Source organism: Hemicordylus capensis, chromosome 6 (genome assembly GCF_027244095.1).
Source record: "Hemicordylus capensis ecotype Gifberg chromosome 6, rHemCap1.1.pri, whole genome shotgun sequence".
Classification (NCBI taxonomy): Eukaryota; Metazoa; Chordata; class Lepidosauria; order Squamata; family Cordylidae; genus Hemicordylus; species Hemicordylus capensis.
The window spans coordinates 28,153,311-28,178,620 of NC_069662.1; the positions used below are offsets into that span (position 1 = coordinate 28,153,311).

A 25,310-nucleotide genomic window follows, 5' to 3' on the forward strand; every position below is an offset into this window, starting at 1 on the left:
GCAGTTGTTGGATTATAACTCCCACAATCCCCAGCCATAGTAGCCAATAATCAAGGATTATGGGAGTTTAATATCTGCAGGAGGGCTGAAGTTGCACAGCCCTACCCTAGAGGTCCTGACTGACCCTGAGCTTGCCTGGAACGTGGATCACCAAAGCATCAAAAAGATGTATGGGTAGAGCACAGCTCCTCTTTTTCATCCACAAGGAACCCTGCACAAGGATGGCGTTCTGTTTGTTTATTTAGTCTACATACTGCCCCATACAAACAAGTCCCTGGGCGTTTCACAATATAAAACCATCAAAACATTAACATAATTATATTCCAGGGCTTTGGAATATGCTCCCTACTAAAACAAGAGCATCTCCTTCTCTGTTTGTTTTCAGGAAAAACCTCAGGACTCTCCTGTTTTCGCAGGCTTTTAAATAGAATTTTTAATAATTCTGAAAACTTGTTGTAGTAACTATTTTATTGTATTGTTTTTATCATCCTGTATTTTAATCTGTGAATTTGAAATATTTTGAATTTGTACACCACCTAGAGATGTACATATCAGGCATTACAGAGATATAATTAAATAAATAATGATAAAATAAATGAATGAATGAATGAATGAATGAAACGATTTTAAAAACCAAAGCTTTAAAACTATCAACTAAAAAGCCTGACTAAACAGGTATGTTTTTAGGTCCTTCTTAAAAACATTCAGAGAAGGGAAAACTCTAATTTCGTTAGGAAGCACGTTCCAGAGTCCCAAGGCAACTCTAGAAAAGGCCCAGTCTTGAATCATCACCAGCCGAGACGGTGGCATCTGCAACCAGACCTCCTCAGATGATCTTAACAGGCAGTGGGGCTGATGAAGAAGTTTAGTACCAGAAATTCAGGGTGTGCACCCCTCTGGTATTTTTCTTACCTCTATGGTGGCTGAAGGCACACAATTTTCACTATTGCAGAGCACCAAACAAAAGTGCTGAGAGAGCGCTACTCCTGGCTGTGCAGAGCAGCCTCTGCATTGCTGCTTGTTTGTGTGGATTGGGCCAGGACTTGCCCATCTGTGGTACTCCAGATGTCGGTGAACGACACCTCCTATCATTTCCAGCCACAATACTGTAGCTGGGGATGATGGGAGTTGTAGTTCAGCAACATCTGGAGTTCCACACGTTGGGAACCCCCTGGACTGAACCCCTGCTAACTGGGCAAAGAGGCACCTTTTACCATGGTGATTCTCTTTATTTAGCAGGGGGAGAGTAACTGGCCCTATCCACCCCCAGGACAGTACTTCCAGTGACTGTTGCTGGTGTCTCTCTTATGTTTCTTTTTAGAATGTGAGCCCTTTGGGGACAGGGTTTCATCTTATTTGTTTGTTATTTGTCTGTTTAAACCGCCCTGAGCCATTTGTGGAAGGGCGGTATAGAAATCGAATTAATAATAATAATAATAATAATAATAATAATAATAATAATAATAGGGCCATAAAGCATAAATAAATGTTTTTTTCCCTGTGGAAAATTATGTTGTCCATGTTGACTGTAGCTCAGTAGCAAAGCATCTGCTTTGCATGCAGAAAGTTCCAAGTTCCCTCCCTGGCATCGATAGGGCTGAGAGAGAGCCCTGCCTGCACCCTTGGAGAGCTGCTGCCAGTCAGTGAAGGTCATACTGAGCTACATGGACCAAGTGTCTGACTCAGTAAAAGGCAGCGTCCTAGGTTTTTCCAATCTCTACGAAGAGTACAGGTGAAAGCCCCGAAGCCTTGCAAAGAAAGATTAATTCCCCTTGCCCAGCGTAAATTTCTCCTATGGAAATGCCTCGGCCTGTGCCATGAGTATAAGTAAATGTGTCCTCCTCGTCTGACTAGAATGTTCTAATCCAACACAGGCTCTGTGGAAGGGCAGATGGGATAGCCATTCTCAGCATACAGTGCTTGAGGCATCAAAACAAGGGATCATGAAGAGGAAGAAACTGCATTTGGAGTTTCATCTGGATCACGTCTGCACAACTTCAGCCCTCCTGCAGATGATGGACTACAACTCCCATAATCCCTGACTACTGGCCACCATGGCTGACTACTGGCCACCATTATGGGAATCGTAGCCCAAAACCAGTGGGAGGGCCCAAGTTGTGCAGCCCTGATCTAGATTCTCTGAGCACGTGGGGATGAAACTAAAGCAAAGTAAGTTCCACAGAATTTACTATCCATGCCCAGCACAACATCCGGCCTTCAGAGGCTACTGCTGGTATCGATCTCATATTTCTTTTTTAGGTTGTGAGCCCTTTGGGGACAGGAGCCATTTTAAAAAATTATATATATATATATATATATCTATGTAAATTGCTTTGGAAACTTTTGTTGAAAAGTGGTATATAAATATTTGTCGTAATCATATTAGTATGAAATTACTCTGGAGAAGAAAAGGATAAAACCAAAGAAATCTTAGAACAGGGTTCAGAGGGGAAAACTGAGTTGAAACCAGAACAAAACAGTTACCAGTTGAGTAAAATCAGAGCTTGTGTGTGCGTGTGTGTTTTAATGTACATCTTAAAGCTTTGTATTGGCAATTTCATTAGAGAGCCAGGATTGGCTGCAGCACCCTGTCAAGTGTACACTTGGTTGCAAACTTGGATTTACATTCTACAAATACTGGGTTTGCATTGCCATGTAATGTGTGGAAAGGACCAAATGCAAGGAAGAAATGTTATGTGTGGTTACATGCTGGAAGAGGGTTCAGGGACCATCACTGACATCCATCCAGTGCTACAGGAGACACACCAGTGTTCCTAAAGAGTTTGCCCAATTCAGTTCCACTGCTCATGTGAGGGGGTGGATTTTGATGAACTCACCAAAATTATATGTCCCTGAGGGTCACACAGCCCTCAGGGACATAATTTCAGAAGGCATCCAGTCCTTCCACAAGAAGGGGAGGTCATTGAAATGCATCCCACCACTACATAAGCAACACTTCTCCTGTAGCCCTGGCGCTTCAGGTCTGGGCATCAGCCACTGTCTTTTGTATTTGTATTTTAAGTTTCATTGTACACTGCCTTGAGTAATGCTTGATAGAAAAGCACTGGATAAACATATACATACCAGATTAAAAGAGAAGCAGAGGATGGATTTTAGCATAAGCCACTGATTTTAAGCAAGCCATGTCCATCTCCTAAACCCAAACAGATTTTTAAAATATATATATTATAGGAAGAGCCCCTGAGCTCATTCTTCATAAAAAAAGTTACTTCCTCATACCTCATCTTACCAGAGGTATGCTGCCATTCAGATTTGGAAAAAAGCTATAATTTCCCAGTGATCCAAAAATTCCATTTCCTGCCATCTTCTGTCAAGCTTCCTGTAAGTTCCAATTAGCTCTACAGCAGCAGCTATGCAACACACAATATATAGAGAGGGTTTGGGGTTTTTTTCCCCTGGAGGCAAGGGAATGTCTCCAGATAGCCAGACCCTGAAAAGATCTCTCAGAAGAACCAGTGCCCTATTTTTAGGATTTGTAGTTGGTTTGCAAATATGGAAATTACATGAAAGTTAAGTCTGCATATAGATTGTATTTTCTTATTATTAAGGGTGTGCACGAACCGAGGTTCGAGCACAGGTTCAGCACGGCCACCATGTGCATGGTCAGCAACACCATGTTGACCATGCAAATGGCACCCACGCATGCATGGACACTATGTGCATGTTGGCGTTGTGTGTGAGCACTTGGGACACATGCCGTCTCAGCAGGAAGCTGCATGGGATAGTAAGGACCTGCTCTCCTCTTTCTTAAAGCTCTTGCTCACCATTTCCTTCCCTGCAGCGCCAAACCTGTGCTCGGACCTCACTTCACACACACCCTTAATTATTATTATTCAGGGAAATCTCACCCAAAAGGTTCAACAGCAAAAAGATCTCAGAGCAGCTTATACAGAAAAAGAATAACACAGAGGAGATGGTCCTCTATCTCCCAAAGGGCTCCCAGTATAAAAAGAAACTAGGTAGACACCAGCAACAGCCATTGGAGAGATGCTGTGCTGGGACTGAAAAGGACCAGTTGTTGTCTCCCTGCTTAATATAAATGTACCCCCCACATAGCAACACTACCACAGAATTTCTTACCACTGATACTTAACCTCTTCCCGTGGTTTTTGATGCCATGTTCTTATACATCCACCTTAAGGGGTCTTTTCAAACGACAGCTGTTTTACACAGGCAATGTTCAGTCATCACTAAGCTGATATGGTGAACCCAAATGTCTCTAGCAGATTCATTGAAAATAAACTGCATTTTCCCACTAGGGTAGAGGGCTTTTTAACCCTTGATCACCATCAAGGTGGACTGTACCCCATTTGAGAAGGAAAATAATAATAATAAAACTTTATGCAACTCAATTTTCCAGGTCAGGATCAACCTTAATGATGTTAAGTGTCCTGTGGTGTTTCATCCACCACCTCCTAGTAATATTATCTGAAAGTGCCCTTTTTATCAGTTTTGGAGTATCAACAACCCCATTACACTCCATGTTAACAGAAAGTGCAGTTCAGGCACTAGGAGTCAAAGAGACCCCACAACATGCCTTTGTTATACCGTAAGCATGCTTTTATGTCCATAGGTGCTTAGACCAGAAGTGATTTCTTCCATGTCTTGCGAGAAAAAAGCATAGACGATGAACACATAAGATCTTCCCTGGGTTTTTTAAAAAACAAGCAATCACACTTCTCAGTATCTCTGCAGATGGTTTGAGGGTAAACAGTTTTATGATCCCCCCCCCCACTTCTCAAATGGGGTATGATCCACTCTAATTTTGACCAAGGGCTAAAAGAACTAGATATATCGGTGGAAAATAAGTTAATCAAAGGTCTGATAGCTAAAAATGTAATGTAATGATGTAAACCGCCCGGAGCCATTTTTGGAAGGGCGGTATATAAATCAATCAGTCAATCAATCAAGCCTCCATGTTCAGAGGCAGTGTAGCTCTGATTGCCAGCTGCTGGTGACAGACAGCAGGCAATGTTTTTGCTTCTCATGCCCTGCTTGTGAGCTTCCAGAGCCAGCTGGTTAGCTGCTGCTGCAAACTGATTGCTGGCACAAAAAGTGAAAAATCTGGATGGAAGACTGAAATAGCAATGGGAGGATGAAAGAAAACTCACAGAAGGGCAATGATTATCAGCCATGATGCTAAATGGAGCTTCTATGTTCATTGGCAATATCTCTCAGATTACCACGTGCTGGGAACAACCAAGAGGAGATAGCTCTCTCTAATATGTCCTGCTTCTGAGTTTTGATTTAGGTTACATAAATAGCTGCCTTATACCATATCAGGCCGGAGGTCCATCTAGTCAGGGGCGTCCCTTCCATGAGGCAAGCTGAGGCAGTCACCTCAGGCTGCAGATTATTGGGGTGCCAGCTGGGCAAGAATGTGCCCCCATATCAGAGCAGCAATTTGGGGCCAACCGGACCCTGGCCAGTTTTGCAAGGCCCCAGGGCTGAAGGACAAGACAGCATTTGGTGCCCTGCCTCAGGCACCACAATATCTTGGCCCACCCCTGCATCGAGCTCAGTGCTGTCTGCACTAGCTGGCAAGGGCTCTCTAGGGTTTCAGGTAGGGCTCCCCACCCCCACCCTGCCGCCCCAGCGCTATTTGGGCAATGCCAAGGATTGAGTCTGGGACCTTCTGCATGCAAAGCAGATGCTCAGTCACTCCACTGAGCTACAGTCACAAACCCTCCCTTTCGAGGGGTTAGGGATGAGATTCAAGCGCTGAACAGGCTCGAACGCCGGCATTCAAGCCGTCTCAACAGGCCGGAAGGGGTACCATCAAGATGCAGGTAAGGAGCTATGACCTGCTCACCCCCACTCCCCCACCACCCGCCAGCGCTCATTTTAGAAACAGCCGAGCAGGACTACATTGGCACACACACAGCACTGTGCGGCTGACCACACAGGCACCCTGGCCACGTGCCTGCCAATGCCACACGGGACTGCAGGAAGTAGTGCTGCAGCCCCGCACAGCTGTTTCTAAAACAAGCGCCAGGGGGACAGGAAGCAACGGGGCAGGGCAAGCAGGTCAGGAGCTCCTTGCCTGCATCTTAACGGTACCTCCCCCTCCCCCTCCCCACAAGGTACTGCATGAGCAGCTTGTGCACATCCCTACAAGGGGTGCCTGCTCGGCTGCTGTTGGAGAAAAGTCGACTAGAAAGACCTGGTGGGTAAGACAGCAAGGGGGTGAGATATGCTGCAAGCTGTCCCCGAATCGGGTCCTCTCTTTGCTCTGCCTGTCTGCTGCCTCTTCCAGTGCTCCCCTAAGCTCTCCCTCTTCCCCCCCCCCGTCCCTTCCTTTGCTTTGTTTACGCTTCCCCTCCGTGACTGTCCCCTCTAGGAGGTCTGCCTCCCATTCAAGCCACAGCCCTTTGGTAACACGATCAGGGTCTGGTGTTATTTTGGGTTATGTCTTGTGGCTTCGGGTCAGGCAGCGGTTTTGGCAGGCATCGCGATGTGGCGAGCAAGGAGGCTTGTTTTGCTCAGACCTCGTGATGTTTCGTAAGACGGCAAAATGCTGGATAAAGGGCAGTCAGGCTAAGAACAGTGGTTCGGCAGAAGTCCCGCGAGCACAGGCAGAGGCAACCTGGGTTGTGCTTCCTAACAGGAGGCTGGGCACCACGCCACTGCAAACCTTGCAGCCCGGTCCTATGCATCCCGACTTGGAAGCAAGTTCCACATGGGGGCAATTCATGGGGAAGATCTCCAGCACAAGCTTCAGGGAAATCACTGGCTTTTACAGATGCAACAGATCTTAGAGGCCTTCTAGCCCAACCCCGCTGCTCAGTACAGGAAGCTGTTGCAACATTCCTGACAGATCTGTTTGAAAGCTATTGGCAAAGTTGAGCCCACCATGGGTGTAGCTTCCATTGGACAAGGGAGGACAGTTGCACCTGGCCCACATGGTTTGAGAGGCCCCCCACGGGCCCCCAGGGCAGTCCCCCCCTTGTCCACAAGTTGCCGTCACCCCAATACCCTGCCGCACTTGCCGCTACTTCCCATCTTTGCTGCCAGGGAAGCGGCAGCGGTGGGCGGGCTTCCCCCGACAATACTAATGCCAGCGTGCAGGTTTCCCTTCCTCCAAACAGCACACCTGCACTGTTTGGAAGATGGGAAGCCCACGTGCTTCCAGCAGTAGCAGAGTGGGGGGAAACCAGGAAGAAGCCTACCCACCCCTGCCGCTCTCCTGGTGGTGAAGATGTGAATTAGCGGTGAGGCCCCGCACCCCCAGAGGTAATTAATGGGGGGCCTTGAAGATGAAGCTGGCATGGTTTCGGCACTGGGGAGCCCCTGCCCAACTGTGTCTCCTGGCTGCTGGGAACCTCTCTGGAGCCCACCACTGAATGAGGCAGACTGTACCATTTTCAAGCAACTCTTACAGTTAGGAAATTCTTCCCAGTGATGACTAGCCTGAATCTGTTTCCTTGTGATTCCAACCTGTTCTAGTCCTACCCTCTAGTCCTAGTCCTGCCCTCAGGAACAACAGGGAACACTTCTGTTCCTTCTTCTATATGAGGATGGGGTCATAGCTCAGTGGTAGACGTTCTGCTTTGCACACAGAAGGTCCCAGGTTCAATCCAGGTAGGGCCAAGAAAGACACCTGCCTAAAAACCTGGAGAAGCCACTGTCAGTCAGTGTAGACCAAGCCTGCTCAACTTAGGCACCCCAGCTGTTTTTGAACTACAACTCCCATAAACCCCAGCCACAGTGGCCAACAGCCAGAGATTATGGGAATTGTAGGCCAACACCTGCAGAAGGGTCAGAGCAGACCTGGTGTAGATAAAACTGAGCTGACTCAAAACTGAGCTGACTCAGTGTAAGGCGGCTTCTGGTGTTCCTAACCCTTCAGATGTTTGAAGACAGGAAGACAGCTCTTGTATCTCTCTGGGGAGCTGGTCTTGTGGTAGCAAGCATGCACTGCCGCCTTTGCTAAGCACGTCCACCCTGGTTTGCATTTGAATGGGAGACTACATGTGTGAGCACTGTAAGATATTCCCCTCGGGATGGGGCCACTCTGGGAAGAGCACCTGCATGCTGGCATGTAGAAGGTTCCAAGTTCCCTCCCTGGAATCGCCAAGATAGGGCTGAGAGAGACTCCTGCCTGCAGCCTTGGAGAAGCTGCTGCCAGTCTGAGCTAGATGGACCCAATGGTCTGACTCAGTAGAAGGCAACTTCCTATGTTCCTCAAGTCTTCCCTTCTCCAGACTAAACATGTGCAGTTTCTTCAACTGTTCCTCTCAGGACTTGGTTTCCAGACTTCTCACCATCCTTCTCACATGAACTGTGTCCTCTGCTCTCACACAGCTCCTTTGCATTTCAGTGGGGCTTGCACAGAAGAACTTCCTGGAAGATCTGGCTGTCTTCCACTCCGTCATCTTTAATGGCAACCAAAATCTACCTCCTGATGTGGCCTCCTTACTTTGCCTCATTAGTAGAGCCACCTCTGAGTTAAGAGCCACTTTAAAACCAACTTTGCAGCAGTTTATCGGTTTCTCTTAGCCTTAGACACACTGAGTATATCCCCATCCCCATGTAACTGAGCGGGGCAAAGGCAGCCTTACCATGGCAGGAAGGAAGTGGGGGAATAACCATATTGGAGTAGACATGTTTCCCAGCACAAGACTGGGACTACACCGTCTCCAAAGAGAAAAAAGCAAAGGGAGAATTGTGCACTTGCAGTGTTGGGGTATGTAGAATTCTCTAAGCAACATGGGTCAATGTCTCTTATTGCAGTGACTTCACTGGCATCACCCAATAGGCGTCTGTGTCATTCACATAACCATGATCCATACTACACCTATTACTGCAGTAGCTATGGTTACACCTAGAAAAGGGAAAGGGCAGAGTTTGTTGTTTGAGCAATATGATTTCCAAGGAATATGATGAACACAGAAAGCTTTTTTATACTGAGGATGGGGCTGTAGCTCAGTGATAGAACATCTGCCTTACATGCAGAAGGTTCCAGGTTCAATCCCTGGCAGAATCTCCAGGTAGGGTTGGGAAAGACTCTTGCCTGAAACCTTGGAGAGCCAATGCCAGTCAGAGTAGACAATACTGAGCTAGATGGACTAATGGTCTGACTCAGTATAAGATAGCTACCTATGTAACCTATGTATTGAGTTAGACCACTGGTCCATCTAACTCAATATTCTCTCCCCAGCAATACTTGGAGATGCTGAGGATTGAACCTGGAGCCTTCTGCATGCCAAGCATGTATTTCACCACAGAGCTATGATGCCCAGAAAGTGTATAGATCCACTACCTGGGAGAAGAAGACGTTGGGTCTCCTGCAATAGCTATGCCCTCCCTGACAAAAATAGCATTGCCTGGAACAGCAGCTTGACAGGTTTAAAACCATTCAATCTGCAGTGAAAGCTGAGGTGCATTTGCTATCAAACTCAGTTTCCCCATAATCCTACCACTGCATATTCACACCGTTGTGAATATAGAAGCCCTAAAAGAGGATAAGGTTATCTGAACCTTCTAAGAGCCACAAGAAGGATAGACAAGCCAACCTCAAGTCCTTCCAGAAGATGCTTCCAGCCCAGAAGTGCTCACTTACTGACTTACCAGTTAGGGCAAAGACACCTGATCGCAGAAGATCCCAGTCTACAGTCTGCTCAGGATGAGCTGCAGCAAGCCAAGGACTATCCTGCATTTCCTCTGCCCCCTGCTCAGATGCAACACTTAGACCTTCCTTTCTCCCATCAAGACTTGGCTTGTTCTTCTCTGGCAATTCATTAAGCGTTGCTTCTTCAATAGCAGCCACGCTGCCCTCCTCTCTTGGGCACTGTCCTTCATTGTCAATCCCTTGTTCTGAGATGCTAACAGGCTGCTCCTCTGGGCCAATGCTTGGTTCTCCAGCACCAACTAGAGTAGCCTGCTCTTTGGCACTAAGGCTTGGGCCTTCTCTGTCAATGCTCCTCTCTCTGTTGTCAATACTACTGCCCTCTATGCCAATGGAAACATCTTCTGTGCCAGTCTCTGATCCTCTGGTGCCAAGACAACACTCTTGTATGCCAACAACCAGCTCACTGGTGCCAACACCCTCCTCTCCAGTGCTGCCACTTTTCTCTCGGGTTCCATTACAATCGGCGATGCCCACACAGCATTCCTCAGTGCTGACTGCCTGCTCTCTGGTACTAATGCTGCGTTCTCCATTTCTAGAATCCTGTTTCCCGGTACCGGTGCAGACATCCTGCTTTCCAGGATCTTTCAGATCAGGCCCGGCTTCTTGGCTAGCCAAATCACCTCCCTGTCTGAGTCGGCCACCAGCCCCTCTCCCTGCACCTTTTTTTTTGCGGCGGTTTCCCTTGGCAGTGCGTTTGGGCGTCGCTGAAGTTGGAGACGGGTTCTCACTGCTGTCCTCCCTAGAAGGAGCTGGGTCTTGGTTGACAGGCCCTGGCAGCTCTGCTTTCCCTAGCCCCGAGTCTTCAGCAACAGCACCACCACCACCACCAAAAATGGCTGGCCGGGTCTCAGTCCCAGAGGGACTCTGGCTTTGCTCTAGCAGCCCAGGACTCTGGCTCCCAACTGCCTGAGAGACCTCGGACGCTCGACCCGGCACCGGACTAGGAGCTCCTCTTTGCTGGCCGACCTTTTCCCCTTGCGCGCTATTCACCTGGCCAGACCGCCCAGTCTCCTGGGTTTTGCAGGCTTTACGCAAGGCAAAGTTCTCCCCACACCCGGACTTATGATGGAGCCAGGCCCGGTGGCGCCGGCTGCGGCTTTTGTTGTGTCCCTTGCGAGCAGGCATGGTCTGGATCTGCGCACCGAAAGGCTCAGGGATCCTGGGTGCTTGGTGGAAGGTGGGGCTGACCTCCAGGAGATGAACGTACTCTCCCTCGGACTCCCGGCTCTCCCCGCCAGAATGGCGTCCGTCCCCGGGGCTCCGTGCCCCCAGCGCCTCGGGAGCCAAGTCCGCAGGGCAGCGCTGGCCCACGATGAAGCCGTCTTTGTGCACAAACTGGGGATAGACCAGCTCAGGCCAGGGCAGGCTCAGGACCTTCTCCCCTGCCGCCAGCAGGCAGCGCTCCAGGCGTCCCACCCGGCGTTCCTTGTTGATGCCGTTGAGCCACTCAACGGTGAAGAGGAAAGGGTAGGAGTCGGGGGGCACTGGCAGCTCCTGGATGCCCCGGCCCTCCAGCGACAGGCACTTCAGCACCAGGCGTGGGGCACACTCCCGGTGAGGCACCACTTGCAGGTAGAAGTCTCCAGGGCACAGGCGTTGCCAGGGCAATGATCCCAGCTGCACCAGAATCTTCTCCCGAAGGCACAGTGGCCAGCCCTCGTGGCAGAAAACAAAGCCACTGTACTGGGCCTGAAGAGTTGGGAAAGAGAGAACATGAGATCATTGCACCCAGGGCTGTGTATACTTTGTGCGCCCAAAAATATCTGCACCAAGAAACCCTGAATTCAGTGACCAGTATGCATCATGCAAATTTGCATCTATTGATTTATTTAGCCTACTTCCGTGAATCATGAGAAGGAGCAAAGAGCTTCCCCCTGACCATAAGAAATCCTGCTCAGTTCCTCCCTCTGGTGCCTGACACTTCATCTGCCATTTCCCTTTTAAGAATAGTTTCACCATCTTAAGGCCGAAAAATTTTATTGGGTTTTTCCATAAAAGCTGAGATTCTCAGGATGCAGAAACTGCACCCTAAGGTTCTCGTTATATAGGAACTGCACCGTTTCTATATCATGAAATCGCAGAATGTACACAGCTTTGGGTATCGAGAAAGAGAGAAAGCCCAGTTATGGATTAAGCATCCTAAACCCCCTAAGAACAGACAATATTTTCCCCTTGCAAAACCACATCTGCCAACACTTGACTGATGCACAGGGCTGAGGCAAAGCAATGATGCCAAGACTCAACCACATTCTAGGACCGAGCCCTAGAATGCAAGAAATGGTTCCCGAGCCAAGCTTTAGATCTATGAACACTGCAGAGGGAGGTCTACCCTGGGATTCCAGAATCAGAACAGACTGCTTTTATGTTGCCCCATCCAGAGCTCCATTTCCCACTCAGAGGCACTCGAGGGACTCCGGCGGGGACTCACACAAGCTTCACTCTGGACACGAGCCAAAATGTGCTTGGCAGGAACAAGGAAGTCCAGGGTGTAGCGCAAGGCGTCGTGCTGGTACGTCCGCTCTAGCACCTCGAAGACCTGGCTCAGCAGGGTGGGGGCAGTGGCTTCGAAGGGGGGATACAAGGCAGCCAGTGTGCTCTGGACACATTCCTCCACTGGTTCGGGTTCCTGTGAACACATCAGAGAGAGAGAGAGAGAGAGAATGAGAATTGGTTAAATGGTTAACAACCAACAGCCCTCCTGGGCCTGTCCTGCTTCCCCAATCCTAAAATGCAACCATCGGACAATCTATGCAGATCACCACACCATCAAATGCCCTGCAATAATCAACACCACCGACCCTGGCCCCAAACAGTTGCACCGGTGCTACCACACTGCCCTGTCTCTGTACAAGTGCAATGTCCCTTTGTTGTTGCCTGGCTCTTGTGTGACGCACCACAACCCGTGATGCAGCACTGGTGCCAGGGCCCGTTCTACCTGACCTCATCCCGTGTCTGCCTTGCTCAGCAACCTACAACAGCATTGGGCTGTTGTGGTTACCTGCAGCAACTAGCTCGGGATAGCTTTGTGCCTCGGGACAGACCGCTGCCCCCTAGTGGCCCGCCAGATGGGACGGGGTAGCAAAGAAGTGGCACACAGTGATGCACACAGAGATCAGCAATGTGTAAAAGAATCAGGGGCATGAAGGGGCAGCGTGAAAGAAAGCGCTTGGGAAGGTGCCAAGGCCTAAGAGCAGAACAACCCAGGCTCCATCTGGAATACATTAGCAGCTGTGAGCTCATTCCTTCCGCAGCTCCACCCAGCAAAGGAAATGGGGGTGGGGGGGAGAGAACAGTGAGGGAAGGGGGCCAGCAGCAAGAGGCAGCCATTATGCCAAATCTTCCAATCGTACCTAATAAAAAGCCACAATAGCTCTTTTCTCACCATGCCTACCGGTTCCTAGCATGCACTACATCCGCACCTAGTACTGGAACAGAATTTCAAAATGTTCCTTTGTCACTGCAGGCAGGAAGAAAAAAACACAAAACCCTGCTTTCTTGCCTTGGTGCCAGAATCCAGATCAAATGAGTTTGCTCATATATCCCAGCTTTGTTCTGAGCATTCCGAAAACTATAGAATTAGGAAGGTGCTCCAGGTACTAGGCCAGAAATGTGAACATGAATTTTGTAGGTGACAGGGAACTCCACTTTCCAGTTAACCTTTCCAAAAAGGTTTAGAGGGGGTTGAGCACTGCAGGTCCTTAGAACGGACTTCTTGGTGCCATAATCTCTTTACTCTACAATGAAGGTGTCAATGCTCACACCATCCTTACGAAGTGGGACGATCTTCGTACTTAAGTTTCTAAATGAGGCTCGTTGGTCTAGGGGTATGATTCTTGCTTAGGGTGCGAGAGGTCTCGGGTTCAAATCCCGGACAAGCCCAGTTTTGGAGCCAGTATGGTGTAGTGGTTAAGAGTGCTGGACTAGGACCGGGGAGACCCAAGTTCAAATCTCCATTCAGCCATGATACTTGCTGGGTGACTCTGGGCCAGTCACTTCTCTCTCAGCCTAACCTACTTCACAGGGTTGTTGTGAGGAGAAACTTAAGTATGTAGTGCACCGCTCTGGGCTCCTTGGAGGAAGAGTGGGATATAAAATGTAAATAATTTTAAAATGATAATAAAAAGAAGATGGGCTGGTCTAAAAGCCTCCCTGGAAGCCCTTCTACCTATACTCAGATATACACAGGCTGATTCAGGAGGATGCAATGTGATGAGGGAAAGGCACTCTGCATATGCTCAGAGGCATTTTAAAAAAATTAAAAGCATGACTCAAAAATCAAGCAATAGTCCAAAGACCCTGGGCATCTTTTTGTTTTGCCTGGCAGATTGTGGCTCTTCAGAGAAAGTATTTCACATGCTTGCTATGTGAGATGTTTTACCTACAGGCCTTCAGGAAAGCCTTAAAGCCTGACTTTTTAGCCTGACGTTCTATTCATATCTAGTTTTAATTCTAATGAGTTTTAATCTGGTTTATTTTTTTGAAAATTTTAATTGTTTTATTATGTGTTTTTGATTTTAATATAAACCGCCCTGAGCCAATTTAGGAAGGACAATATAGAAACTGAATGAATGAATGAATAAAATAAACAAACTGGAGACACCAGAGTTGAAGAAGGGAGCAGATGTTCTACCATAAAGTGGTGTGACCCTCTCAGATATTTATTTATTTTTATTTAAGACATTTGCATACCCCTACAACCAGGTCTCAAGGCAGTTGACAACTAATTAAAACATCTATAAACTTGAAATCAACCGTTAAAAACAGATTTTTAACAAAATTTAAAATCAGGTTTTAAATCAACTAAAAACCTGGCTAAACAAGGGTGTCTCGAGTGCTCTCCTGAAGGCACTCAAAGCACAAAGCTATCCTGAGCTTGTTGCCGCAGGTAACCACAACAGCCCAATGCTTTTGTAGGTTGTGGAGATGGTACAGTTCTTCTTATTATTATTTTAACATTTATATCCCACTCTTCCTCCAAGGAGCCCAGAGCGCTGTACTACATACTTGAGTTTCTCTTTCACAACAACCCTGTGAAGTAGGCTAGGCTGAGAGAGAAGTGACTGGCCCAGAGTCACCCAGCTCGTTTCATGGCTGAGTGGGGATTTGAACTCGGGTCTCCCCGGTCCTAGTCCAGCACTCTAACCACTACACCACGCTGGCTCTGAGTTCAGTCACGGTCTCCTTCCCCCAACAACAAGGCTCAAAAAGACAACCTGGTTGACCTGGTTGCATTGCACTCTGGCAACGCCACTTTCTCCGTTCCAAAGCGAAGGAAAAAGGCGACTGGGATCAAGCCCCGCTGAGCCCCAACCCAAGCCTGTTCTGTAAAATGGCAGAAGGCATGTGCATCTCCCCCCCCCCGCCCGCCCCCACAGCGCTTGCCACTTTCTGGCACGGCGGCAGGAAAGTACAGACTCAAAGCCAGCCACTGTGAGGGAAAGTTTTCTATCCCCGGCAGGAAGAGGCAGCTCCCCCCGCCCACCGCCCCCTTCCCACACAGACACTGGCAGGAGTCAGGAAGGAGTGGGGAGGCCCCTTCTTGGCTCACTGTCCTGGAGGGTGTGCAAGGCAGACGGTTCCAGCGAGAAGGGCGGCTGGCAGAAACACAGACAGCCGTCCTCCTCCAGAAATATCAATGGCAGTATCTCCCCCCCCCTCACTCCCCACCGCCCACTTCCTTCTCAGAGTCTCTCTCTCTCTCTCTCTCTCTCTCTCAATCTCTCTCTCTCTCTCAGTCTCAAAGGCACTCACAGAGCATTGGAAGCGTTATATTCCCATCAGCCACAACAGCTCCAGTTTTACACCATAACAGAGACACACCTGAAGGGGGGGATCAAGGGGATTCCCTCATGTAAACAAGTCATGGAGAGGAGAGCTGGTCTTGTGGTAGCAAGCATGACTTGTCCCCATAGCTAAGCAGGGTCTGCCCTGGTTGCATCTGAATGGGAGACGTGATGTGTGAGCACTGCAAGATATTCCCCTCAGGGGATGAAGCCGCTCTGGGAAGAGCAGAAGGCTTCAAGTTCCCTCCCTGGCTTCTCCAAGATAGGGCTGAGAGAGATTCCTGCCTGCAACCTTGGAGAAGCTGCTGCCAGTCTGTGAAGACAATACTGAGCTAGACAGACCAATGGTCTGACTCAGTATATGGCGGCTTCCTATGTTTCTAAGTCGGAAGACCATCCCACAACCTAAATGCTCCACACCATTTTGGGGGCCGATTATGCTGGCCAGGTAGGGTAGCCAGCATACAGCATTACCCAGAAAGCTTCCTGCCTTGCCTTGCCTGGAGAAGAGTTCTGTGCAGGTGCACAGCAAAGCTGGGCAGACTGCAACCACCCCGGAGCGTTTCCATCCTCTGTATTCGGCACAAAACAAACCATTTCGCTCTTTCGTTTCAGGCGGATGAATCAGAATTGCGTGACCACATCCTCCAGCTCAGTTCTCACAATCACTAGCACACGTCGGAATAGCGGTGCCACATATTTGCATGCGTTGGGCAAGGAGGAGGCTCAAGGACCCCAAACTCACGAGAAGGCAGGGCTTCTAAGCTGAACGGAGTCCGTTCCTATTCCTCAGGGTGTTGAGGGCTAGCTGAGGTCACTCAGTAGTAAGGAGGAGACACTCTCTGCATCATGATCAGCGGGGAGGCTGTACCGGCTTTGCATGCAGATTAAGGTCCCAGGTTCAATCCTTGGCATCTCCCCACAGGGAGAGAAAAGAGCCCTGTCCAAAACTTTGGAGAGCTACTGCCATCCCTTGCAGACAATACTGACCCAGATGGACCAGTGGCCTGACTCAGTAAAAGGCAGTCTCCTGTTTTCATCATTTAGCATTCATATAGTGCTTTTGAAGTACTCCAAGTGCCTCACATATATTCTCGATCATCTTTACAAGCCGATAAGGCTTGTGTAAGGCACACAATGCATAATTAACCTCTGGAATTCTCTTGCCACAAGATGTGGGGACAGTAACCAACCTGGATGACTTTAAGAGGGGTTTAGATGCATTCATGGAGGACAGGTCTATTACTGGCTACTAGTCTGAGGGCTATAGGCCACCTCCAGCCTCAGAGGCAGGATGCCTCTAAATACCAGTTGCAGGGGAGTAACAGCAGGAGAAAGGGCATGCCCTCAGCTCTTGCCTGTGGGTTTCCCAGGGACATCTGGTGGGCCACTGTGTGAAACAGGATGCTGGACTAGATGGGCTTTGGGCCTGATCCTGATCCTGCAGGGCTGTTCTTATAAGCTAGGTCAATATTAGCCCTGTTCATACACTACGTCGTTCAATGCACAATCTGTGCACACGGACAGTGATTCACGCAATTGTCTTCAGTTGTTCCAGAAAACTATGCTCAAGTATAGCATTCCAAGAACACACCTGAAAACCCCATTCCGGCACCAGCATGCTCAAAAGTCTTGGCCCAGCACTGAACACGCTTTGCACACGTGAAGAGAATCTTTCCATGCCTGGAAGAATTGCTTCATGCTTACAGTACTTGTCTCTGCAGACACTAAATGCAGGGGCCTGAAGCTTTCAAACACATCAGCTGCGGGGCAAAGTTTGTGCAGGCTCTTGGAATGCTGTACTTGAGTACTGAGTTCCCTCCCTGTTTTGTTTTGTTTTGGAACGTCTGAAGAGGACTACTATGTTCAGTGTATGAAGAGTAATACATTTTCTATCTCTGTACCCTGCATTTGAGGGGACCTTTACCCAATTCACTTTTAAAAGAAACGCATGCACCGTCATTCACACAAATACATGTCACCTGAACGCATGGACACATGATGTCTCACTAGGGCTATTGCTATCCCCATATTATAGACAAAGGTCTGAAGCTGAGAGAAAGTGGCATGTTTAACACCATCTAGCAAGTTCAAAGCAGAGGCAAAGTTTCAGCTGGGGACATCCTGTTTCACAGCTCCTGGCTGCTATGCTACAAGGGCTGATCCTGGGAAAACCAGAACTGGCTCAGGTTAAACCATGTCTTTGTGCAAGTTCACACATGTATGCTCATCATACAAGGAATGTGACGCAATGACTTGACCTGTGTGAAAAAGCCATCACACATCAAATGCCACAGAGGCAAAGCTATTTGTCACCCAACATCACACCATAATCACAGCAGCAGTTTTCAGCAGAGGCAGGTCATTGCAAGGAGATTAGTCAAGGTTCAAATGATCATTTCTAAAGTGATGACATACTAGCCCCATTTAGACATTTATAAATGTGCTGCTGTAACCATGTAGTGCGACACAAATGGGTCAGAGGTCCCGCCCCAGACCATCTATCACCATAATTCCCTGCACTCCTGCTTAGAGCAGTATTTGTGTGAATAGGGAAGCGCCCAATCCTATTGCCCCAGCCTCAAGATCACGGAAGCGCCCACCACCATGGATAGGTCGCTTCCCTATTCACACAAATGCCAATCTAAGCATGAGCAGTGGGGAGCAGTGGTGATTGACAGGTTGAGGGTGGGACTTCCAACATATTTGCATCACTATACACAGTTACAGCGGCATGATTTTTAAGGTCTGAATGAGGCTACTGAGGAAGATAGAATCATGCTTGGATGAATTTACCAAACACAGTCCACTCTTTTCAGGGGTATATGGAACATGGGCATCTTAAGTAAGAATTTTATTTCTTTATAAACATTTATATCCCTGCCTTTCTTGAGAAGGTGGCTTATGGCAATGATAAAAATACAATAAAGCAAAGCTCTATAAAATATTTTAAAAAAATATTTGCAATTCCAGCACAAAAAAGAGAAAATTACCCAGATCACCCAGCTGAGCCCAGTATAGCATCAGCCCAATCCAAAGGCAAAAAAAGTGCTAGGTTTTAACTTGATATCTGACAGATACAACATGGCCTCCAACAAAAGGATATTCTACAAGGTCTGTACTACTACCCAGAAGGTCCTGCTCCTAACAGAGAAGCCCACTGAACCCACCATGGCAAAGGTTCTCAAAGCAGGCCACATCATTGGAGCATATGGGCCGACACATCCTAGAAAAGGAAGTGCTGAAGTTGCCCAGATCCCTAACCACTTAGGGCAGGGGTTCTCAAACATGGGTCCCCAGATGTTGGACTACAACTCCCATAATCTCTTCAGCCGCAGTGGCCGAGAATGATGGGAGTTTTCGACCAACATCATCTAGGGAACAAGTTTGAGAGCCGTGACTTAAAGGTAAGCACCAGCACTTTGAATTGAGGCGAAAAATATAGGTAACCAATACACAGCACACACAAAATGAGAGGAATGTGCATCCTTGTCACTAGTCAGGCAGCCATATTCTGTTCCAGCTGAGGTTTCGGAACACTTCTCAAGATCAACCCTCTGCACCGCATATTGCAGGAATCCAAGCTGGAAGTGGCCAGGGCTTGGTGAGATTTCGCTAGGGAAAGACATAACTGGCAAACCAGCCAAAGCCAACAAAAAGGCAATTGTTGATAACACTAATTCCCAGCTTTTGCTGTCACCACTAGCCTATGCAGGTAGTATATTGGAACATGGAGGACCTAGTCAAATTGTGTTTCCATGGTTATGATTTGGTTGGTTGGTTGTGCCGTCGAGTCAGTGTCGATTCCTGGCGACCACGGAGCCATGTGGTTTACTTGGTAGAATACAGGAGTGGTTTACCATTGCCTTCTCCCACGCAGTGTGAGATGATGCCTTTCAGCACCTGCCTATATCACTGCTGCCCAATATAGGAGTTTCCCATATTCTGAGAAACACACCAGGAAGGATTTGAACCAACAGCTTCCTGCTCTCTAGACAGGTTACTTCCCCACTTACTTCCCAGCGCCATTAGGTGATTTTGTGAAGAAAAGTAAAGTGTGGCATCAAGTCGGTTTCGACTCCTGGCAACCACAGAGCCTTGTGGTTGTCTTTGCTAGAATACAGGAGGGGGTTGTCACTGCCTCCTCCACGCAGTATGAGATGCTAACTTGGCAAAGAGGCACCTTTTAATGTGGCAATTCTCTTGATTTAGCAGGGGGAGAGTACCTGGCCCTATCCACCCCCAGCACAGTACTTCCAGTGACTGTTGCTGGTGTCTATCTTATTTTTCTTTTTAGCTTGTGAGCCCTTTGGGGACAGGGATCCATCTTATTTATTTATTATTTCTCTGTGTAAACCATCCTGAGCCATTTTTGAAAGGGCGGTATAGAAATCAAATAAATAATAAAAATAATGATGATGATGATGCCTTTCAGCATCTTCCTATATCGCTGCTGCCCAATATAGGTGTGTCCCATTGTCTGGGAAACATAACAGTGGGGATTCGAACCGGCAACCTCTGGCTTGCTAATCAAGTCATTTCCCCACTGTATCATTAGGTGGCTAGGTGATTTTATAGACCAGAACAATATCTCAAACTAGACATCAGACCTCATGCTCTCATGGCATGAAAATCATGGGGCAAATACACGTGCTTTTTGGAGCTGCCACACCCATAACTATCCCTTAAACCAAACGTTTTTTCCTTTGATTTAATTAGACCATGGACCCACCTAGTCCAGCACTCTGTTTCCAAAAACAACCAGAAATTGCCTCCAGTACCACCAGGTACCCAGAGATATAGTGCAGAAACCAGTGGTGCATAGATACATGTTATTCAGTGGCAGCTTCTATGATCAGAGGAGTTTTAGAAGATTTCAGGAAAAGGCTCCTTGACTAAGGAGAACACACTTGTTCTTTATTTCTCTAGAGAAGTCTGACTACACATCTATTCCAAGCAGCCTCACTGGTGAGGGGACTAACTTTCCTCTTCATAATGTTCTTGCAAAACAATTCTGTAGCCCTGCTGATACTAGCATAACCCTGATACTGTGTGGGCATAGACTATCAGCCTCCTCTACACTGGCAAAGTTTTGAGACCTGCTGGCACTACAGGCTTGATTTGAATCCTATATCCCTCCAACCTATGAAAATAGAATACAAGTTTACAATACCTTCTTAGTAATGGCTGGAGCTTACAATTTTAAAATTATTATTAAATAGGGAATACAGATTTTAAAAACTGAAATTATTGCCCTGACTTAAGTAGCATGTAAAGGGGGCCCATCCTTGTCAAAAAGATATTCACATGAAATGTTGTTTTAACAATCATAAATTGGAGCTCTATTAATCAGGCCTTAAAGAATTTCCTTTAGATCTAGAAGCCAGCCCAAAAGGTTAGCAGCCAAACAATGAACACTTAGCAAAATTTCCTCCAAATATCCAAGTATAGGCACCACAGTTGAATCTCTAGGCACCTTGACATCTGGGATTTTATATGGTTAACTTCTTTTTGTGTGAGTTGTTCTAAATCTATTAAAAATGAATTTATTATTTCTATTTATCTGATAAATGTATTTGTAAATATATGCTATATACTGTAATTATTTTGCAAAATTCTAAAAGGTAAGTAGTTACTACAGTTTTAGATACACATCTCTTTTAAATTAAACATCATGTATTCTATTTCAAAGATATTCCCTGATAAAGAGTACTCCAGATCAAAATGTATCTTTGGGATCTGAAATTTTCTCTCAAAGATACTTGAGACCCACTTTAAAAAAAACACAAACCCACACCATGATTATATAGGTTAATCCTTTTAGCTCACCAGCTTTCGGAAGTAATGCTTTGGTGGCAGAAATTGCTGCTGAGGTATTCACCCACCATTGGCTCACACAATTATGTTTCAACACACACCCCTGTACCTGGGGAATGGTTGCTATGGAGACAAAAGAAGCTGAAAAATTACCTCTGAACAAGTGCAGCATCTTTTAGCTACGTGGCCAATTCCACCCTTGAGGTATCAAGGATCATTAGGGGCTTTTCAAAGGCTTCCAGTTCAGACCAAAAGGGTTAATTTCGGGCACCTTCCATTTTCAACAGATGAAGCAAGGGACCAGAGGGACCACCTGCAGTACTGCAACCTCATCCCAGAGGGGTGTCTGAAGGGGGAAGGGACCCCTAGGCATAGCCGCCCCTGGGAGCTAAGGGAAGAGGTGGCTCTCAGCCCTTGGTCTTCCCCCCTCAGAAGATCAGCAAAACCTTTGCTAGGCCCACTTTGTCCAAACTATGTCACATGCAAACATGTGCAACAAAACCCAGCAGCTGCTTCTTCAAAGGAGAAGGAGCTTTGGGAGGGGGCAGAGAAGCAGCAGGGGAGGGAGGGGTCGCTTAACCCTTTCCCCACCTGCGGTTTCACTGTTGGTTTTACTGTCGCGACTGTCCCTCCTCAAACCTCTTCCCCTCCCCACTACACAGTTCTAAATGCATGTTCTCCCTTCAAAACCCACATCTGGAACTGCATGGGGAGAAAACAGCAGGAAAAATGGTTAGGCAAGGGAAAGGGGGGGGACCCTTCTCCACCACCTCTTTTACACACACATCCCTCCCCCGACCAGAGGCTGCTTTTCCTTAAAAGAACCAGCCTGTGGGGTTTCCCATGCTTTTTTGTGTAATGTGTAGTTCAGTCCTCACAATTTTTTAAAAGGTGCATGCCAAAGATGTGTTTATTTACTTCAAATTCTTTTACCCCGCTTACTTGAGTTGTTTACAATAAAATCAACAAATACCAAAAACAAAAACAAAAAACACCTCACCACATAATTAAAAGAAGCAGCAACAAATATTAAAAACAGTGACACCAAGACTAACATTGATCAAACTGGAAAACCAATCAAAACCAGATTTAAAATGCCTCTTGGAAGAAGAGGGTTTTCAAGCTCATGGGGGGAGAGAGACGGGCAAAGCACCTATAGGGCACCATTCAGAAGACTGAAAAGGCCCAGTCCTGGTCCCCTCGCCAACCAGATCTGTGCCAATGGCAGGGCCCGAGAGGAAGCCGGAAGGACCTTGGCAGAGATGCATATGGTCTGTTGTAAGACCTCAGAATGTACTCCTGGGATTTCTTCACATCATCAGGTGTTCACAGCCATCCTCCAGGACACGGGTTCCCAACCTAGGGGCTCCAGATGTTGTTGGACTACAACTCCTATCATTCCCCAGCCACCATGGCTTTGACCATTGTAGCTGGGGATGATGGGCATTGTAGTCCAACCATATCTGGGGGGCCAGCGTTGGGAATACCTGCTCTAGGCCAGAAGTGCTCCTTGTGGCCCATCTCCCCTCAGATCATAGTTCTGGTTTTATGTTTTTAAATGCGCATAAAAAGATACTGTTGCCATCTTCTACTAGGGGAGATGAACCTGAGCTTTGTTTGGTCGGGGCTCAGAGATGAGATCAGTTCCCTCCATCAGATCCAACTTTTCAGGAGCTCCTAGCAGTCGTGGCCAAAATCCAAGCACATTTTTTCCCCATAATGGATTGTATCAACACCTTTTTTTTTGGTCTAGAACAAACTGTAAATATTGCTAATGGGAGCAGCCAGGACAGAAAACAGAATGAAGCGCACCAATTTTTAAGTAGGAGCATTATTGTTCATTATAATGCATATCTGTGCCCCACCTTCCCATTCAACAAAGCTGCCAAGGCATAAGTTAGAGATGTGTGTGCTGTAACCCAGGGCAGTTTGCAGGGGTGCCAGAAATGCAAAAGGAAGCCTCTGCGGGAGCATCATTTGGGAAGTGCGCTTCACGATGCCCAGACTCGCCCGCCGGCATTCCGTGTTAATTAACCCGAGGTAAAGGCAAGCATCTTGTCTCCTACCCAAGATCACACAATGCCGACTGGAAGCTCCACTTCACCCATAAAGCACGCGTTCCAAGCCAGGGAGGAGAAAGAAACAAATGTCCCTCCGAGGCCGTTTTACAACCCCGATTAAAGAGCATGGCGAGGAGCGTCCAGCAAGCTTCAGCCCCGGCGTTTCCTTGCGAGTAAACACCGATCAGGCTGTCATACGTGGTGTACCCCTGGCAAGAACTCTTCCCCCGCTGCCTCCCAGCCTGGCACCCGAGTGCTGCGGGCTTCCCAGTGCCGCGGATCTCTTCCCACCAACCCACCCGGGCCACCCATGCGCGCGCCCCCGCCGCGACCATTGCAATGCCCTGCCGGGAGCCCAGCCCTCCCCTGCACCGCTAGTGCCCGTCCTTCAGGACCGGGGGAGGGGGCGGGGACGAGAAAGCCTCGAAGAATCCTTCGGCCACCTTTGCCTACCCGCGAGGAGTCCCCGGGAGACAGACCGCCGCGCCCCCCATCTCTCCCCCGCCGGCCCCCCAAGCAGAGCGCACGCTGGCTCACCATGGCGCAGGCAGGCGGACGCACAGACGGGACGGGCTCTCGCCTGATCTACTGCTGTGGCTGCTGCTGTCGCTTCTGTTGCAACCTCCAGACTGCAAGCTGCGGCCCCCGCCCCCCCGCCGCCTTGGCCGGCTAGCCCAAGCTGGAGCCACCCCTGGCAGAAATCCCGGCCCCCGACGCCTCGGCTGCCTGCAGCTGCAGTCCCCGCCGGAGCCCGGCCAAGGGCACGTGGAGACGCGACTGCGGCAGCGCCGAGTGAGTGAATGGGGAGGGGAGGGGGCCAGTCTCGGCCGCCGTCTCCTCTCTCCGCCTCCCTGTGCCCTTGAGGCGATCCACAAGGCCCCCGAGCCAGGATCGAGAGTCGATTGGAGCCGCGGCTCAAGGGAGATCGGCCCCTGAACCGAATTTCCACTTCCAGGGCTCAGCTTTTGCTACGAGATGGTGGAGAGGCGAGTGTGTGTCTCTGAGCTCGTGCAGAGTGACTTCCTCTCAGCACAGTGAGCGTAAGCCACACATTCGGAAGGAAGGCTGTCTGGTTAAATGCCTTCCTCCTGCACAGATTGGGGCTCCGGCACCTCTCTCCAAATGAACCCCTGAGTGGGCTTTGGTAACTTTCCCAGTTATAATGGAAAGGATTTCGTTTGAATACATCTCAGGCTGGGCCAGTTTGGGGGCTGAAGCCTCACTGGCCATTCGAGGGACATTTTCAAACGTCAGGCTCCAAGCAGATGTGTGGAGTAATATCGAAACAAGTCTCCAGGCATGTGCAGAGTGTTGTAGTGAGTAGTCACAACTAGCCCCATGCGTCAAGAATTTGAGATCGGGACTTCCAGGGTATGGTTTACAGACGAAGTTGAGCCCCAGCACCTATTTAGAAATTAATCACTCTCCTTAGGCTTTGACCAAGACCTACTTAAGCAGAATGGGTTTAATTTAACCTACAGTGAAAGATTGTAGCCACTAATTAATTCAAGGAAACTACCACCTGCTGGTTCCATGCTCTAAATTCATTAGAAGAGCCCTGCTGGAGCAGAACAAAGGCCCACATTCTGTTGCCAACAGTGGGCAGGGCCTTTCCCGTGACTGCCCCCAGGGCCTGGAATCCTCTCCCTAGAGTGGTTTGTGCTGCACCATCACTCCCCAACTTCACTGAAAACTCATTTGTTATGTTAGACTGTGAGCCCCTCTGAGGCAGGGAACCATTTCCTCATTCCTTTTGCTATGTAAACTGCTCTGATAACATTTTGTTGTTGTTGAAAAGTAGTTTATAATTTTTATTATTTGTTTACACAGTCAGACAGGTGTTATTGACTGGTTTGTTTTATCTAGACATTGAGTCCTTCCCAAGGACCTGGGGTGGCTGCATTTTATTATCAATATTGTTGTTGTTGTTAGATAGGCCTTTGGTGCCTTCAGATAAATTCACAAGCAGGGCATGAAAGAAACAGTCCTCTTTTCTTT

The 25,310-nt window shown here is 48.2% G+C and overlaps 1 protein-coding gene across 5 annotated transcripts in view; it reads right to left on the reverse strand.

The window, feature by feature from the left end:
- The window catches only part of ARHGEF40 (Rho guanine nucleotide exchange factor 40), a 49,615-nt gene extending 25,485 nt beyond the window's left edge, over positions 1-24,130 (reverse strand). For all 5 annotated transcript variants that reach the window (XM_053258947.1, XM_053258949.1, XM_053258946.1 and 2 more), the window contains exons 1-3: positions 23,850-24,130; positions 12,081-12,278; positions 9,592-11,341 (exon numbers count right to left, since the gene is read on the reverse strand). In XM_053258947.1, coding sequence (XP_053114922.1) covers positions 9,592-11,341; positions 12,081-12,278; positions 23,850-23,852 — 1,951 coding nt within the window. In that variant the 5' untranslated portion in view covers positions 23,853-24,130. The remainder of the gene's footprint in view (positions 1-9,591; positions 11,342-12,080; positions 12,279-23,849) is intronic.
- Positions 24,131-25,310: the final 1,180 nt, after the last annotated feature.